Raw genomic sequence first — 20,280 nt, 5'->3', positions numbered from 1 at the left:
AGAAGAAGAATTTCCAGTAGTGAACGTGTGACAGATATCGGAGACAAAAGGGGATATGACAACATAGATGGGAACTACTCAACCGCTCACAAACATTTAATTGAGGGCTAATCCTGTGAACATATATTAATCTGTCTGTGCGTGCGTGCGTGCGTGCGTGTGTCCTGACAAATTAAAAGATGATATTTGTAGGACTTTCGCGATTACATTTTTGTTCACATATGTACGAAATATTACTTAAACACACTGAACCGCAAAAGAAACGTCACCATGGATAGATATATGAGAAACCTTATTTGTCCAAACACTGTAAACATACTTTAAGACATATTAAAAAGATGAAACTTGGCAAAACTGATCATAAAGGTTGAAATTAAAGTGTCAAATGATCTTAAAGTGAAACACAACACTAGTCTCTGAGAAAATGGCATCGCAAGTCAGTATCTCATGTGTCCGCCATGTGCATTGATGACTGCTGTGCAACGTTGATACATGGAATGGATGAGGCGGTTAATGAAGGCCAAAGGCACTTGAGCCCACACTCCGAGGAACGCCTGACGCAGGTCAGCTGCAGTTGTCGGCCTTGATCGGACGTCATTCAATCGTCTTTGAATATCGTCCCACAGGGATTTAAATCGGGACTGAGGACAGGCCACTGCATGGTTCTGATGCCATTCTGCTGGAGGAAGTCTCTTGTTGCTTTCGGAGTGTGGGCGTTATCATACTGAAACTCGTGGTTGCGGCGACGTGCCAAATCAGGTATGGCGTGTGGTCTCAAGACTTGATCAACGTACTGAGCTGCTGTGACACTATTGCCTCTCCCAGGACCGATGTTCTGGAAGACCACAGGGCCGACCCTCTGTGCAAGACCAATTCCACCTCACACCATGATGCCACCCCACGAGTCCGTCTCAACACAAGCATCCAAATAACGTTCCCCACGGCGTCGCCAGACTCACTCTCTCTATGCCATTTGCTGTTGAGATACAGTAACGGCTATCGTCTTCTGTTCGGTTCCAATGCTGGTGCCGTGTTGCCCACTGAAGACTGTCCCGGCGATGACGTGGTGTCAGAATGGGTCCTCGGTGTGGCCTGTGACAGTGGAGGTGTATCCTCACATCGGGTGGTGACCCTTGGTCTTATTCTACGTGGTCAATCATCTTTAGTTTTGGTGGTCTGGTACCGTTGCTGGAGCCTGTACTTGAAATTCATTGGCTACTTGCCGGGCGGTTTGTCCAACTTGCAATCGTCCAGGGGCTTGGTGTCGCTGATTTCTTGTCAATCTTGGCATATGGTAGCAATTCAATAACGAATGAATATCCGATCTTGGTGAAGTTTTATATAGGGGGTACATTTCAATTTACACGGAACTCACGTGCATCGGGTTACTATGGCCGTTGCCGTGATGCGTTTGGGCGATCGGTTTTATTGTCATCTGCTTTGTTTTTTATCATCAAATTTCATTTTTCCGGATAAGATGATGTTAACTTTGGTAAACATTACCCAGATATTTAAATGACAACCTTTTATGCAATGTTACTTGGGGTGACGCTTCTTTTGCCGTTCAGTATATATATAAAACATAATATTGGTCCAGACTCGATTATTTACAGACCGCCGTCATTTTGCTGGAATATTGCTGTGTGCGGCGTTAAATATCAAACAAACAAACATAATGGCAGAGTGTGAAATGTGTTAGATATTTCCCAGGGAATACTGGCAACATGGTATTCTCCTAATAAGAACCATCTTGTGTAGGAATCGTTGAACTGTCATGTCAGTGACAAAAAACAATGTTTTGTACTTCTCATCTTGTGTATAAATAACAATCATCATGTTTGTCTTACTGTTATGTGTGATGCACTTTCAGGGGGTTAAACATCCCATGGCCAGATGCCCTGGCGACACTCGACATGAGTGCAAGTTTGGACATCGGCGATGTCACATGCTTTTTCTTGCTCAAGTGGATTTCAGAGATTGTCTTTGTATTATTTACTGTTTTGGTTCATAAGGCGTTTCTAAAGTTTCAGACAATTCATTTCGTGGTTTAGTACCCATCGGGTAGTGTAGATAGTAGCTTTAATAACATTTTTAGTCAAGCCGGGCACAGAGTGTGCTGCCATTTGACAAAGTTAATAATGAATTATTGGGACAGTCTTTGCCTGCCTGAAAGTGGAAGTAAGGACAGCATAACAGTCAATATAAGATACATATTCATGGACATAATCCAGTCACGAAGGAGACTGCTGACAGATGACGGTATTTAAATAGTGTCTGACAAAGCCAACATAGAGAAAATGGAAAGTGTCAGTAAGCTGACACCAGTCCTTGGTACAAGTGTGCGGCGTTAAAAAAACAAACAAACAAACAAACAAAAGCCTGTGCGTTGACTTCAGTGATTGTTTTCGTGGCCTTGCAAAGGGAGGAGTGTTTTCCGATGGACTTTCAAATCCCCTCCTGCCAAATCCTAACGGTTGTGGTTGAAGGGGATGGCAATGCATATTGATCACAATTTTGAGGTCTGTATAATATAATTAATAATTAATGATAAAAGAATTTTTCAGTTACAGTCAGTTGAATATCACAGTGGTCTTATTTGAATAAAACACACTGTGCTTTCACATACATGTGTTGCCTGTAGCTTTGCTACTTACCTGAGTTTGGAACAAAGTGTGCAAGGTGAGGTTTATGTGTTAAATGTAGCACCATCACCAGGCAGGAGAACGGAAGGTCCGGGGTTCGACCCCCGACCGCGTCGGTTATCTCCCCAAACCCCTACATTCCATTTCCCCTACAACCCAGTTCCCCTACAATTAGTTAAAACAACACGCGGCATTTACCTGTCTGGCATTATGAACTCACCTAAAGGAGAGATTAATCTCCTATATCAGTCAGTCAGTCAGTCACTAACATGACATCAACATGGCTGGTCTTCACAATGTTGAGTTTGTTATGTCACAAAGAGGAAAGCCCCAAGTCCTATTTGATGGTTATCTTCACACTAAGAACGTCGAGAGACTGACTTGCGTACACTGGAAGTGTGTCAAGTCCACATGTAGAGGAAGACTCACGACAGTAGGGACTGTGATGAGGAATGCTACAGAGCATAACCATGCCCCTGAGGATAGCCAGAAGGTCCGGTTTATGAGCACCCTGAGGAAGAGAGCGAAAGAAGAGTCAACCCCGATGCACACCCTCTACAACGACAAACTCTCCAACTTTAACAACGCCGAGACAGGAATGATGCCACCCTTCTCCACCATGAGCAGCGCGTTGTACCGGCACAGACAGAAGACGATTCCTGTTTTGCCACAGACGAGATCGGAGGTGGATCTTCAGGATTCCTGGACACAGACAGCAGATGGACGACCCTTCCTCCTGTTTGCTGACGGTAATGATGACAAGATCCTGGCGTTTGGCAGTCTAGAGAGTCTAGAGGCCTTGCAGTCATCTGAGATTCTATACATGGATGGAACGTTCACTGCCTGCCCTGGACTGTGGAATCAAGTGTACATCATCCATGCAAGACTCGGAGCCACGACCTATCCCCCCATCTTCGCCTTACTCCCCGACCGTCAGACAAACACCTACTCAAGACTCTTCAGGCTACTCAAGGATGAAGTTCAACAGAGACTAAACAGACCACTTGCCCCGTCATGCATCCAGACAGACTTTGAGATGGCTGCTATTCGTGCTGTCCAAGTCGTGTTTCCTACTGCCGATGTGAAGGGATGTTTCTTCCATTCCATTCCATTCCCAGGATCTGGGACTAGCTGTCGTCTATCGAGAAGATCCTGAAGTCTGCAAGTGGATAAGAAGAGCAGCTGGCCTACCCCTACTCCCCAAGAACAAGATCCAGGACACGTGGGTTGACGTAATGGACAACACACCAGATGTACCAAGAGCTGTCGCCTTCAACGACTACATCGTCACTACCTGGGTCGACCATGGAGCACGATTCCCCCTACCACTGTGGAGCCATCACGGTACAACAGGTCCCAGGACGAACAACAACCTGGAAGGCTTTGATAACCGACTCAACCGAGGTCTCCCTCACCGACATCCCAACATCTACCGATTTGTGGAGGTAGACAGGAAGGTGGAACAGGCAGAACGAGCTAAGATTTTACAGCTCGACTTTGGAGCAGCTCCAAGAGGCAGGAAGAGAGTGTACAGAGAGGTGGAGAACCGCCTCTGCCGCCTGAAGGACGAGTTGAATAGAGAGGTGAAATCCCCAATGCAGTTTCTAGATGCGGTTGGCCATCTACTCAGGCTGGGATAAAGAGTGAATTGAACATTTGAGATGAAATTTATTATAATGTATTATGAATTTTGAAAAATGAACATTTTGTTATAATGTATTATGAATTTTGAATAATATTGTAATCGTAATTAAATATTTATCTCAATCTATTCGTGTTTCTTGGGTTGTTCCATTGTATGAAATAGGTAACAGACTAGGGATTAGCAGTGCCATGGACCGTGAACTTTGTTGTCTTAAGCTGTAGGGGAAATGGGATGTAGGGGTTTTGGGAGGTTACCACCGCGTCATACCAAAAGACGTTTAAAGATGGTACTTGTTTTTACACTGTCTGGCGCTCGGCATTAAGGGGCTAAAACTAGGACTGGTCGGCTCGGAGTCAGTATACTATGTCTGAGTGGGGTATTCATGTTAAACTGTGGCATGTTATCTCAGTGTGCTAGCACTATAAATCGGCATCAGCCCGGACAGGTACATATGTACAAGCAGCCACATAAATACACACACGTACAAGCACGTCGCTATATAAGTGCAATAATCGTGGACGCGACGTTAAACCCCATATCACCTCACCACCATCACCAGGCAGCATAACTCTTCATTGAAAATACAGATTCTTTATCTCCCAATTTTACCAAGATATAGTTAAGCCCTAATCTTTTGGTAAGATAATTCAAAATACACGGGTTTAGTTTAATGTGTTGAGTAGGTGACCTATTAAAATTTGCCGAAAGTTAACGGAGCTATGAGATTATGATAGGCTAGGCTCAAAGTCACTTCAATTTATTTAGCTTTTTTCAATAGTATAATATTCAATTACATATAAAAATACACATAAATACACAACATGTGATTTCATTTTTATCTCAGTTTATCCATAGCAGCACACCATGTTTCAGTACTAGGAGCTGTATCAGCTAGAATACACGGTCTGGGTAGTACTACTCAAATGCTGATGTAAGATGATTCATCAGAACGCCCCTCTGAACACAGATTGTAGCATCGCTGTGCTCGGTTCGTTCTACAGCATGTGCACGCTTCATATCTGAAGCGGAATCTCTCGTACCACCTCTTGGGCCAAGAAACGGAAATAACACTCTCGAGTGTTGGCGTTAGACAAGGCTTTACCCATTGCATTAATTATGGGCTGCACGTTCGACAGACTTTCACTTTGTCTAGGAACACATTTCTTTGAAATTATTGTATTTATTTACAAAAGATTTTTTTTCTCCTCTGCACTTTAGGTTGCAGTTGCGGGTTGTGGGATGCTATTGTGGATTGTGAAATGAACTAAACAAGATTTTGTTCAGTTTGGTCTAGACTTGCCGAGGCTTTTAGTGAGGTGAGGTGAGGTGAAATTGAGGGTTTAACGTCGCGTCCAAGATTATTGCACTTGTATAGCGACGTGCATGTACCAGTGTGTGTGTGTGTGTGTGTGTGTGTGTGTGTGTGGCTGCTTGTACTAGTCCGGACTGATGCCGATTTATAGTGCTAGCTCACTGAGATACCATGTCGCAGTTTAACATGAATACCCCACTCAGACACAGTATATTGACTCCTAGCCGACCGGTCGTTGTTTTAGCCCCTTAATGCCGAGCGCCAGACAGGGTAACAACAAGTACCACCCTTTAACGTCTTTTGGTATGACGCGGCCGGGGATCGAACCCCGGACCTTCCGCTCACCGGGCGGACGCTCTACCACTAGGCCACGGAGGCGGTCCCTAGACTTTTAGTAACAAAATAACAAGTACATGTATACTTGTATTCTACAGCCAGTTAACAAATCAGAAGAAAACCCAACCACCTAAATATCGTAAAACAAGACCCAACAGGTAAATTAGACAGACAGCACAAGACAACCATCCAAGATCTCCACAGTAAGAGAGAGATAAATGACACCGTATTCAACAAACTGAACCCTATAAACTCGCAGCCCCTTTATGCCAGGGTCACTGTCAAAGTTCACAATGATCCGGTCACAGAATACTTGCATGCTCCAGAGCTCAGTGTTCTACAAAAACAGCCCAGCACCTTGTCCATCTACTAGCACCATTGGGGAAAGAAGGAAAATCCTACATCAGCAATTCCAGTACCTTTCTCAACAAACTCAAAGAAGCCAAGCTCACAGGCCGCATGGTCGACTACGATGTAGTAGACATATTCAGCAACACACCTCTGCAGGAAGCACTCCAAATCCTACACAGCAAGTTGCAGACCCGCATTGACCAGTTAGACACATCCGCCTCCACAGACAGCATCACACTGTTCACTGCCTCCTGGTATATCGACCAAGTGATCAGACCCCACGTTGTTCCATTTTTTGCACAACATCAACAACACATTTTCCAGCAGGACATCGCTCGTCCCCATGTTGCCAGAGCTACCATGTCCTTTCTGCAACAACACAACATTCGCGTTCTACCGTGGCCAGCCCTCAGCCCTGATCTGAACCCCATCGAACACTTGTGGGATGAGGTTCAAAGGCGTCTGCACAATGTGCGCCCAGTCCCTACAACTGCCAATGAACTACGCACAGCTGCTCTGGATGACTGCGGGAGGATCCCTAGGGCCTTCAAATCGTCTGACCCACTCAACATACAGGAGATGTGTTGCAGTGATCAATGCTAATGGTGGTCACACCAGGTATTGACTGACATTTTGGGTATTGACCCGAAACTGTGTAAGCCCTTAATATTTGAAAAAAACAATTATGTCATCTGCCTTTTAATCCATTAAACTGTCTTCAGGCAAATTTTTGTCAATCTTGCCCTATTAGTATTTCTTGTCTTTACTGTTGAAAATAAATAACATGTATACTGCATACTCGAATTGCGTTTCTTTTGCGTGTGAGTGTATGTATAAAGTACTCTATGCACTTACTCAGCATTCACCTGACGAAGGAGCAAGAAGTAACTCTGAAACGTCGTACAAAGAATAACAGGAGTTGCTGTCCGTAAAAAGGTGTCATGTATTCACGCTTAATATCAATGCGGTATTGAAACGTATCACCAAACATTCACAACGCGAGTCTATATAAAGTCACAACTACCTGCGTCATGTCCAGCGTGCCCATACTGAGAAATAGCTGTTTCTAATGTGTGTTGTGTATTATGAAGTGCAAACAGTGAAGGATAGACCCGTGAAGATCCGGGGTAGAAAAGGTCTTCAGCAACCCATGCTTGCGATAAAAGGCGACTATGCTTGTCGTAAAAGGCGTCTAACGGGATCGGGTGGTCAGGCTCGCTGACTTGGTTGATGCATGTCATCGTTCCAAAATTGCGTGGATCGATGTTCATGATATCAATCACTGAATTGTCTGGTCGATTATTTTATAAACCGCCGTCATATAGCTGGAATATTTCTGAGTGCGGCGTTAAACAACAAACCAAACCAAAAAAAGTGAAGGATAAAAAATGAAAGATATGTTTCATGGAGGAAACTGTTTCTTGCATATCAGAGCGTTACGATCAGTTGGGTATTTAAACTTAACAGCATCCACATCAGTATCTATATTAAGCCACAACTAACTCGTGTCGTAAGAGGCTTCTCACGGGATCGGGTGGTAAGGCTTGCTGGTTGATGTATGTCTTCGATCCGATTGTCTGGTCCAGACTTAATTATTTACAGACCGCTGTCACATAGCTTCAATATTCCTGAGTGCGGCGTTAAACAACAAACAAACAAACTTTACCTGCTGCCCACATTCAACCCCAAGGGCTTCCTTGTCATAACCGACCCGTGCAGATTCGGGGTACAAAAGATTTGCAGCAACCCATGCTTGCCCTTAAAGGCGACTATGCTCGTTGTAAAAGGCGACTAACGGGATCGGGTGGTCAGGCTCGCTGACTTGGTTGATGCATGTCATCGATCCCAATTGCATGGATCGATGTTCATGAAATTAATCACTGGATTGTCTGGTCCAGACTCGATTATTTTACAAACCGCCGTCATATAGCTGGAATATTGCTGAGTGCGGCGTTACACAACAAACCAAACCAAAAAAAGTGAAGGATAAAAAATGAAAGATATGTTTCATGGAGGAAACTGTTTCTTGCATATCAGAGCGTTACTATCAGTTGGGTATTTAAATTCAACAGCATTCACATCAGTATCTATATTAAGCCACAACTAACTCGTGTCTTTATCGTCTCCATACCGGCGTGCCCCGTCATGACTTCTGACAGTGTTGTACGGTTGTACACCCGCGGGAGACGTTTTCTGTAGGACCATATCCCAGTGAGTACCTTAGAATTTCGAATGATTCTATGTCTCTATGAATGTGAGTCTATTTAGAAATCGTCAGCTGTAACTTCCGCCAATTATACATAAACCACGGTGTCCGGCCCCTGTAATAGTAGGCGTGAACCCATTATAAACTTCCTCTTTCTATCAGCGTCTACTGAGGAATACATTTTCGATTTCTTAACCTCTGCGTTGAGTTTGTGTTGTATGAGAGTCAGTTTTTGAAAGTTAACATATAACCATTGTTCAGGACTGTTTCTATACATTTTCTTAATTTTATATTTTGTTATCGGGGTCAATGTCTTTAAAAAAACACAAGGGCGGACAATTGGTCTGTCTAACCACGGGCTAGGATAATTTTGTTTAATCCTCAGTCGAGTGATCTGCTGTGATAGACGGAATGTCGCACGTACTTGCGTTGATCCGATGTCACCCTGGACCAGGAAGAAAACATTGTGTACTCTGTTATGAGTTGACAGGTTGCGTTGACCTGATTTCAGCATACACATAAATACGTAACACATGATGTTTACATTTTAATAAAAGTTTCATTTTAATTAGTTTAACCCAATTTAAGTACATTGGCCCTTACGTAATGTTTTGGGTCCTATTTCATTGCCGAACCATCGGACAAGCCCTGTGTGTGTCAGTGTCAATATCTGGTGAAATATCTATGTATAGACTCATTAGTCCAGCCAAAACTCCGGACTCCATCCAAGTTTTATAGTTACATAACGTCCTTGCCTCGGGAAGTTGGATTTTACTGCGATCTACGCCGTATTTTGACGTCTCCATACACGTTGACGTCCGTCAGTCATGTGTAGAAGGTAGTGACTTTCATGGACAATGGATCCGTCTACATGACCTCAAGTTCCAATGATGACGGGTCAGGCGATAGCAGTGGACGTTGCTCATAAAGCCGGCTTCTCTGCAATGCTTCTCATGGTAATAGTCAAGAGACGGACTTCTGTATTCCAGTGTCGCCTGAGAATGGTGCTGTTTCATGTAGGAGTTTGCCACACAATATGAATTAAGGCTTTCTCGCGGTTCTGTCTTCCTTGCCCACCCTGACCTTAGACTTTCCTTGACCTGTCCGACAGATGCCGACAATGGCACGATATGACATTCCAGTCCCATGCACACCTGAATTTGGCCACATCACCATTTTCCAACTTAAAAATAATAAATTCTTCAAAAAAGAAAGAAACGCAAAGCCAGATTTGTGTGAGGTAGGAAAATACATTTATACGGGGAACCGTACAAGGCATTGAGCCAAAGTGTTGTGGAGAGAACACTTGGTGATTGTAGTCATCTCAGTTATCGGTACATAGGAAAAGTCCAAGGTGAAGGTCAGCTACCATCAATAACGTATGTCCCCCGTTGGAATCGATAGCGGCCTGACATCTCCTGCCCATGGAAGAGACGAGTATGCGAATCACATCCTGGGGAATGGTAGCCCACTCGGCCTGCACCGCAAAAGCCAACTGCTGCCACATCTGGGGCTGTGGTTGACGTCGGCGAAGCCGTCTATCCAAATAATCCCACAGGTGCTCTATTGGGTTCAAATCCGGGGATCTGAAGGGCCAGGGGAGAACATAAACGCTGTTGTTGTGTAGAAAGGCTCTTGTGATCCGTGCTGTATGCGGCCGAGCTTTGTCCTGCTGGAATACACCAATGCCGTTGGCTGCAATTGGGAGGACGTGTGGTAGGAGAATTTCGTTGATGTATCGTTGTTCAGCCGTAAGATTGCCCTGGATATGGACCAAACCAGTCCACATCATAACGCTACCCGCACCTAACCTGTCCACTTCCTGTACGCAGTTTCCGGCTTAACGTTCTCCCCGACGTCTGCAGACCCGTGCACTTCCATCCCCTCGACGGGGGAAAATCTTGATTCGTCGCTGAATCAGACATCTCTCTAGCGCAGTTGAGGCCATACCCTGACGACACCAATGTAGTCGTTGTTGACGATGTTGTCGACTCAATATGACGCGTCGAGCAGGACGTCTTGCTCGTAGACCTGCTGCTCTTAAACGGTTCCGTACAATCTGATCGGAGATTCTGCGCAGTCCGGGTATTTGGGATGCGGATGAGATAGCTGTGGTCTCCTTTCACGTGCCTGGCGCAGTCGGATGTAACGATCTTGGGCGGGAGTGGTTACTCCTGGTCGTCCCGACCTTGGCCGATCATGTGTTGCCCAATGCTGTTGAAACCGATCCCATAGCCTTGTGATGGTGCTGGGTGCTACATTGAAAACCCTGGCTACAGCTGATCGGGATTCCCCTGCCTGCAAGCGGCCTATGACGTTGTTTCTTTGCACTTCTGTTAATCTTGGAATGTTTTGGAACTGTCACAGTTCGATTGACGCTGATGCCAGGCAATAAAAAAACCTGCACTTTAATACCGTTCATAGTGCCGCTGCACGTGCAGTGCGTGCAGCTCCATGTCCCTTTTATTACTGCACAGACCAATGGTTTGCATGTCCTTGTCGTGATCATTTTGATTCGGTGTCCGTACAGCACGGAGGCTCGCCATGTTGACTGTGACACAATGTACTGCAAGACATGTAACTAAATAACACAGTGATCACATGATTACCGACCCTTTGATGTTAGCTACCAGGTGATGAATCGCAAAACGCATTGTCCGGTACTATATTTATAATAAATCCTTATTTTGAAGGGATTTCCGATGATTTGATTGATATATTTGCTGATCACACGACCAGCTCATTTTTTTTAACAAAGTTTAAAAAGTGACGTTTCCGAAGTCTAAACTTCGCTTTGACGTTTACAGGATCCCCGCGTGGAACAAGTCTCTATTCTCTCCCCTGCTTGCCACGATCGCGAGAATCGGCAATGTCGGCCAATTAATTAACGTTTCTTTTTCACTCGGGGGCGATCGGGTAGCCTAGTAGTTCGCTCTTCAAGCCGAAGACCCGGGTTCGATTTACGACATGGGCTACGTACAATGGTGCCCCCGCCGTGATATTGCTGGAATATTGCTGAAAGCGGCGTAAAATCGTAATCACTCACTCACTCACTCACTCTAGGTTTCACTGAACACTTTATACTTTTCATTGAACACTTCATATTCGCATTACTCCCAGGATGCCACAGGGACCTTCCACTACTACCCTCAGATTGATCCCCCGTGAAGATCCGGGGTAGAATAGGTCTTCAGCAACCCATGCGTGCCGTAAAAGGTGACTATGCTTGTCGTAAAAGGCGACAAACGGGATCGGGTGGTCAGGCTCGCTGACTTTGTTGACGCATGTCATCGATCCCAATTGCATGGATCGATGCTCATGATATTAATCACTGGATTGTCAGGTCCAGACTCGATTATTTACAGACTGCCGTCATATAGCTGGAATTATGTGCGGCGTTAAACAACAAACCAACCAACCAACCTCAGTTTGAAATCGAATACAATTCCAAATACATGGCTCACACAAATACTCTTCAAGGTTTTCAATACCGTGGGAATAAAATAACACATTTTTTAAATTTATAAACACTCTTTTTCAGCGTGAACTGAACCAGAAGTTATGATATTAAAGCAAGTGTTTTGTATACTGATGGAAATGAATAAGTGAACACTTAGTTTTAGACACAGGAAAATGACACGCCATCACGGGATCCCAGCCTTGTTAAACAAATACGATGGGAACAATGCTAAAAAATACAACTCAACATTTGATTCCCACGTTTTGACGTTGTATGCGAGCTATTGCAAATGTTCTGACAGTATTTGTTTCTTTGTTTGTTGTTTAACGCCGCACTCAGCAATATTCCAGCTATATGACGGCGGTCTGGAAATAATCGAGTCTGGACCAGACAATCAAGTGATTGAGATCATGAGCATCGATCAACGTAATTGGGATCGATGACATGCATCAATCAAGTCAGCGAGCCTGACCACCCGATCCCGTTAGTCGCCTCTTACGACAAGCATAGTCGCCTTTTACGGAAAGCATGGGTTGCTGAAGACCTTTTCTACCCCGGATTTTCACAGGTCTGTGTTCTGACAGTAAAGTTTATTTCCCTATATCTTTCGTTTCCATAAGTATAGTTCTGTTTTCACCTTGATCAGTTTGTAGCGAGTGATTAAGCAGGGCTATTCTTCTAAGTTATGTAGAGGCGGTCGGGTAGTCTAGTGGTCAAAGCGTTGGCTCGTCACGTTGAATACACGGGTTCGATTCCCGATATTGGTAGAATGTGTGAAGCCCATTTCTGGTGTCCCCCGCCGGCCGTGTTATTGCTGGAATATTGCTAAACGCGGTGTAAAACTATACTCACTCACTCACTCTAAGTTATGTCAACTTAACACACACACACACACACACACACACACACACACACACATATACTTAATTTGACTTTGAAATTAGCTATTACACATTAACATACTATGCTTGGCTAATGCTCCGTCTGTATTCCATCTTCCCGAGGCAAGAGAGTTAACTGACTATAAAAGTCCAGTTTCCATCCGGTTGGTAAACTGTCATGCAGATTTCGATCGATTGGAGGATTTGCAAAGCATGTGCTTCGCTAACTCGTTGTCAACAGATATTTTCTAAATCTTTTCTTGTTTTTAATCAAGGTGCTCACGTGATTTGATGCACTTTGCGATGTAAGACCCGTTTTATCACAATATAGATCTTGATTATCGAACAGATCGTCTTGACTGGGCGCCACCGTTATGTTTGAAGCAAAGTTTAATGCAAGTGATATGAGTGGTGGAATCTGATTGGTCCATAGGAGAGGCATAGAAGGGACATAACTCGTAATAGCCACTGTTGGCGCAACGATCGAGCCAAGGAATTCCAGCATAGTTCGGCAAGGGTGGAAACTGGACTTTTAAAGTCAGTTAACTCTCTTGCCTCGGGAAGATGTCTGTATTCCAGGTTACTAAAGGTCGAAAAGCAACGTTTGTTTGTCACTGTAAGTTGGTTGACTGCATGTCTTTATTAGCCATAAATGTTTATGGGGGCTTCTGTTTGAGGGGGTTGCAGCCTCATCTTTTGTCCCATAAACAAGAGGAAGTAGTCCCAGATGTACCGCTCACCGAGGTTGATGTTCACAAGTGTCTTCCTGATCTAAGCCTCAGTTGTACCAGAGAGCTAGAATTTTAATAAATTTGGATTGTGTCTAGTATGGCTAGTATTGTTTACAACAACCAGTGACCAGAGTTATGACTTAAATCCTGTTTGTGATTCATGCAGGTAGCTAAAGTACTGTAAGACTCCACGGTCCCCAGCAAGGTGATCTGGCTTTACTTACTGGTGGTATATAGCTCGTATTTTAATAGTATAAAATGTTATGTTGTATATATGGTTAAAAGTCTTAGTGTTTGAAATTATTAGTTTTTAGGTTTCAATCTGTGTTATCGTGTTAAAGTTTTACTGTCCTTTGTGACAGGTATTTAACTTTCAATATGTTCCCGTCACTATATGGCTGAGATACTGCCGCTGTGACGTTAATATTTACTCACTCACTCACTCAGTTGTATAACACTCGTCTTCAGCAGTTCTTCTCTTGTAATTGGGGGCAATCGGATAGCCTAGTGGTTAAAGCGTTCGCTCGTCACGCCATAGACCCGGGTTCGATTCCCGACATGGGTACAATGTGTGAAGCCCATTTCTGGTGTTCCCCGACGTGATATTGCTGGAATATTGCTAAAAGCGGCGTAAAATCATACTCACTACTCACTCTTGTAATTTGCTCCACAAGTATTACCAAGCCACTTCGTTCACCTGTTTCAGTCCATCAGTGCCAAGTTTTTGGTGAGGCTTTGATTTCACGTCAGACAGACCAGCTCTTCTTTAGTTTCCTGAAGGTGCCGTGACATACAACACCTCAAACAGAATAAACATGATACAATCTGACACAAGGTATTTTTTCATTGCTAGTGGCTCCTAAATTTATCTCAAACATGAATGGTGGAAGTCTGATAGATTTCAAGATAACTATTAAATACACCCTCACCATTCACGTTTGAGATACTTTATGAAAAAGGTTAGCTCCTGTATACCTGACATTTGTTGAAGTAATTGTGTAAAAAGTTTTGATGTTATATACATGACGTCATCATTATATGGTTTGAATGTGAAGAGATACCCCAAAAATGTACTCAGAAACAAAACGTATTGTGACACAAAAACCAAAGAAAATCAAAATATTTTACTGGCGTGGATGGAATTACAACAATGTCCGGAGGTCCAGTAACGATCAACAGTAAATACGAAGACCTCTCCTGCCATACACACACAAGGCATGTCACACGAGGGGTTCAGAGGCAAGCTGACCAGTCAGTAGTGCGTGCATTGGCCACTAAACGTTGAAAAATGGTATTTCATATCTGAGTGAGTGAGTGAGTGAGTGAGTTTGGTTTAACGCCGCTTTTAACAGTATTCCAGTTATATCGCGGCGTGTCAGCCTAATGTGGGAGGAAAGCCCGAACTGATGCAGGTCTGAGACGTTTACTACTTCGGTGAAACCCACAACACGGGTATGGTGCTGACAAACCTAGAAACATAATCGGGGCGAACCTGAATTCGAACCCACGATCATAGGTTTCTGGTGTGCCTAAGGGACGCGACTCTGCAAAGCAAATCGCGGCGCCTTAGACGACTGCCCCCAATTTCATATCTGAGGAAGGATAAGTCGGAGTTCCTGCAACGTTTTGGAGGATGTGGAAGAAGTCGCGAGCGACGTCCCACATGTTCGATGGTGACAGATCAGGTGATTTAGCATGTCAGAGTAATGTAAAAACATTGTTTTGAGTCAGCTACTGGATATCTCTAAGAACCGATGTATGGCGCTATCCAGGGTCAATCGAGCTGTTGGTGTTCTTCCGTCAGGTTGACCTTCTGTCGGGGCACCTTCTCGTCAGATTGTCCCTGCAGATACGCCTATGTTACCAAGGATGTGAGCGTTGCTTTCTGGAACCTGTCAAAGACTTGTGGTTCGAATCAATGTCTTGACGAGCTGTTGTCACGGGTTGGCGACTTTTACGGGAGAGGTCTCTGTGGTTGTTCTGTTGATGACGTCACCATAAAGTGCAACGTTCCTGTAGACATTGAATTGACGTGCGACGCCACGATGCGGGACACTGGATTCAAGCCTCCTTTTCATTCGCCATCTGTCATTTTTACTCAATAGGCATGGCATGGTGAAATCTCACCAAAAGGATCAAAAGTGCTAATGCTATTAAAATTGGAGAGGATACTTGAGACAATTGCTTTCGAGCATTCGTTATTTCTTGAAAAGGAAAACATGCATTACCAGCGATATTTTAGTTAAAAATATTTTTTAAAAAGTGAAAAATGTTACAGCCAATTTTGTGAAATTATGTATTTTTCCTTCAATTTATGCAGTTTTGACCCCCTGAAAATTTACGCACACACTTGCAAGCTTACTACCCAATGAAAAGTGTGTACAGATACCTTCTTTATGCAATAGAAAAGGTTTAAGGTATACAGGGAAATGTGGGAACGAAAAGCTTGTTTTTCACCCCTGGCCAACTAACTATTTGTTAGATTGCGTTTCTTCATGCTTTTTACATGTGTTCAAATATAAAAAAGATCACATAAAAGTTTATAAGTGAAAAATATCCACCCCCACAATAAATATTTCCTCTAAGTATCTTTTATGATATAAGCTGCATTGCTACTTTAAAATTAAAAAAAACCGTTTGAATAATTACATGTGCACATCCAATGGCCATGCTGTAAATGTTTAGCTGTTGGCATGGAGCAACTGTCGGACATAATTTATCTAAACTGCCGGGCAAAAGCAAGTTTACACACATGTTTGATGAAAGGAAACAAACAAAAAGGGTTCTGGTGATGCATTTTATACGTAGTTATGTTTTGGACATAAAGTCGGCAGTGTTTCGGTGACTGTTTTAAGCCTAGTTAGGTTTTGATAACGCTTTTAATTTGTTTCAAATCCAATTATACTTACTTTCGCACGGCAGTTTGTATTATAATAATTATATATAAGAGTATATATATATATATATATATATATATATATATATATATATATATATATATATATGTATGTATATATATATATATATATATATGTGTGTGTGTGTGTGTGTGTGTGTGTGTGTGTGTGTGTGTGTGTGTATATATATATATATTTCATATAACAAGGTATCCGAGTTTACAAATGTCAAAGACCGAGCTTCAATATAATTTTTCAGTTACCATTACATCTATATATGGATGCCTCTTGGATTCCGTCAGGTCGGTCACGCATCTCTGTATCTTAGCAATCGCCAGTATGTCAGTTTGTGGCCTCGAGAAGTAAACTGTAGGCTAAAGAAGAAGCAAAATCTGTTCAAATCCAACCTTCATGATGACATTAACGAAGAGGGCACGGATCCTGACTACACATACAGGATATCGGCCACAGAATTAGACCTGGCTAAGATGATGACGTTCTTGAACAACCAAAATACCATACGTGACTATTCCTTACTGCTTCACAACTGTTGCTCGGCCGTATACCAAATCTTACATGCAGGCGGAGCCCCAAAGAGTCTAACAATTATCTGGAGACCAGAAACTTTGCGGAGATACTTCGAAATTTATCTGGGCGGTGGATCCAAGTTTACAACTCTGTTCAACTTGCCAGGTTGGGATTCCCCTTTTAAAGGTAAAAACCATAACCTGATGGAACTTCTTGTATTCATATTTAACGGTAATATAGCAAATACTAGCATGGCATTTTCAGCGATTTATTCCTGTATGAACAACCATAGGTATTGTGGTATGATCTTAGTGTTGTTGTTGATGAATGTTTTCATGTCAATGTTGTCAAGACAACAGTGGAGCCGTGAAGATCCAGGGTAGAATATGTCTTCACTAACCCATGCTTGCCGTAAAAGGCGACTATGCTTGTCGTAAGAGGCGACTAACGGGATCGGGTGATCAGGCTCGCTGACTTGGTTGATGCATGTCATCGATCCCAATTGCGTGGATCGATGCTCATGATGTCAATCACTGGATTATCTGGTCCAGACTCGATTATTTCCAGACGCCGTCATATAGCTGGAATATTGCTGAAACAACCAGCCAACCAACTAACCAACACTGACGTTCCAAACATGTAGCAAATATTGTGAGATTAATCAAATATGGGAATATGTCATGAGCCTAATATGGTAATCTTTCAGAGAAAATCACATTGCATACATGGAAAGCTAGGGACGGAACAGCACAACACTTTGCATTATCTCTGGATTACTCAATGTATGTTAGCTGGTGGCCCCGTACTTCACAGGCAGCTGAGTATGCTGCGTCCAGCTTAGAGGAGGATCGGACAAAGATGGGCAGAGTGGAGGATGGCACATATATCCTTCCTGGCAATCAGTTGGAGTACCACTTAATGAGGAGACGTTGGAAGAATATGATGAAAGAGGAAGCATCTGCTATGGGGAGAACTACCTCGGACTGGGTGATACATAACATTCTGATTGCAGGCGGCATTTCTGTTTTCCAATTACAGGAAATAATGTCTGCAAACGGAATGTTTGAAACCTTAAGCAGAGAATGATGACAGAGGGAATATTTGAAATGTGGTGATCTGACTCGGACTGGACTGGATGATACATAAAGGTCTGATTGAAGGCGGCATTTCTGTTTTCCAATTATGTAAAATAATGTTTGTACCTTCAGCAGAGAATGATGACAGAGGGAATATATGCTTGAAGGTTGCGCCTCTGAATTCAAATGACTTGAAATAATGTTTGCACCTTCAGCAGAGAATGATGACAGAGGGAATATATGCTTGAAGGTTGCGCCTCTGAATTCAAATGACTTGAAATAATGTTTGTACCTTCAGGAAAGAATGATGACAGAGGGAATATATTTTGGAAGGTTGCGCCTCTGAATTCAAAGGACTTGAAATAATGTTTGTACCTTCAGCAGAGAATGATGACAGAGGGAATATATGTAATAATGTTTGCACACACACACCTGCTGTATATCCACGGTGTCAGTAAAATGACATTTATGTAGTGGTTATATGATGATTCTCATGAATTTAGGACGTGCACAAATATACAGAATGAATTAGATTTACCAAACGTTTCTCAAACTGTTGTTGGGATATGTATCAAATCCTACATGCAGGTGCAGCTCCACAGAGGCTTACAAGAGACCAGAAACCAGAACCTTGAGGTTGCGATTTCAATGATTTCATCTCCTACCTACTCAAATATTATGACTTGAAGAGACATTTGTATATGACATGTCAGACATTAACTAGATGGATGGTTATGATGTGTTCTACAACCCTTGCAATTAAATGATCTGAGTATGGTCGACACTAAGTACGGCCGTAAGCCCGTAATCATTTTGTTTCCAGGACGTAACTCGAAAACCGTTCAATATATTTCAAGGAAAATAGGCAGATATATCCAAATGCTCCTGAGCGGTGACTTTTGCTATTTTTGTATTTTTTGCAATTTTATTTTTCTTGATTTCATTGAGACAACGTGGAGGTGTCCTTTCCGTGGCACAAATTGAAAACTGTAAAAGATCATTCAAACCTGGTACATGTATCAACCAAGGGATGAAGTGTTGCCTTTTGCTATTTAGGATTTTTTTTTTTTAAATTCCTGTTTTCAGGGCAACAAGTTTGACTTTGACTCTATTCATAGTGGTGTGTTTGTCCGGACCATATCTCTGAAACTAATATGTACTCTTTCTTGAAACTGTGCACACACAAATTCCAGGTTGTCAACTGGTGCCTTTTGCTATTTAGGATTTTTTAGAATTTAATTTTTTTTCTGTTTCAATGGCAACAAGTTTGATTTCGACTCTATTCATTGTGGTGTGTATTTGACATAGAAATACAAAGATCCGAATCCCAATAGAGGTGACAAAGAAAAAAGTGTCGAAAAATTGAGCAAAGCTTACATAAAAACAGTAAGTTATTTTGGTGAGCTATAAAGATACGACCACATGTAAAAACAGCATTACTCTGGTCCCAAAAATTGGTTGTTCATTTTGATTTTAGGGCATTCGTGGTTGTGCAGAAGAAACTGACTTTTATCAGTGTATAGCAGATTGCAGATAATAGAAACCACAAGACTCACAATACTTGTGATGGTGTACTAGAACCTATATATAAAACACCATCTGGGAAGGCTCCAGGAGTCAGCTGTTTTTTCGGCTGATTGTTTAACGTCACACTCAGCAATATTCCAGCTTTATGATGGCGGTCTGTAAATAATTGAGTCTGGACCGGACATTCCAGTGCTTAATATCATGAGCATCGATCCAAGCAATTGGGATACGATGACATGAATCAACCAAGTCAGCGAGCCTGACCACCCGATCTCCTTAGTCGCCTTTTTCGACAAGCATAGTCGCCTTTTATGGCAAGCATAGGTTGCTGAAGACCTATTCTACCCCGGACCTTCACGTGTCCATCTTAGTACGTATTGGCTTTTTGAATGCCTTTTGTAATATATATGCAGCTGAATTCATTATTATTTGTAAATATGCACATAAGTAATACTTTAGGTTATTATTTATTAAAGATGAGCAGAAAACGCTCACCTTTTCGTGAATAACTGGTATCACCACTATTCATAAACACATGCTCTGTATAGGAATGCCAGTTGCTTTGTTTAATTGAATAGTGTCACCAGGCATTTATCCCGAAGAACTGACATGGGAGTTAGTCTCCCTATACACAAGATAGGAAATGTTGATAGCCCTGCTAATTATGGTCCCTTGTAAACCTCCATCG

General features: G+C 42.8%; 2 protein-coding genes across 2 annotated transcripts; both read left to right on the top strand.

The window, feature by feature from the left end:
• The first annotated feature begins 2,922 nt into the window (after window positions 1-2,922).
• On the top strand, window positions 2,923-3,798 carry LOC139477824 (uncharacterized). Its single transcript, XM_071260238.1, has one exon. The coding sequence runs from the start codon at window positions 2,923-2,925 to the stop codon at window positions 3,796-3,798; it is 876 nt and encodes a 291-aa protein (XP_071116339.1).
• A 79-nt stretch (window positions 3,799-3,877) lies between these two features.
• Window positions 3,878-18,075, top strand: LOC139477823 (uncharacterized). Its single transcript, XM_071260237.1, has 5 exons — window positions 3,878-4,272; window positions 6,262-6,553; window positions 14,335-14,399; window positions 16,721-17,175; window positions 17,696-18,075. The coding sequence occupies exons 1-5, from the start codon at window positions 3,878-3,880 to the stop codon at window positions 18,073-18,075; spliced, it is 1,587 nt and encodes a 528-aa protein (XP_071116338.1).
• Window positions 18,076-20,280: the final 2,205 nt, after the last annotated feature.

Source organism: Haliotis cracherodii, unplaced genomic scaffold, assembly GCF_022045235.1.
Source record: "Haliotis cracherodii isolate W230 unplaced genomic scaffold, xgHalCrac1.p SCAF_36, whole genome shotgun sequence".
Taxonomy (NCBI): Eukaryota; Metazoa; Mollusca; class Gastropoda; order Lepetellida; family Haliotidae; genus Haliotis; species Haliotis cracherodii.
Note: the sequence above shows the minus strand (reverse complement) of the source record. Positions and strands in the feature narration are given on the sequence as shown.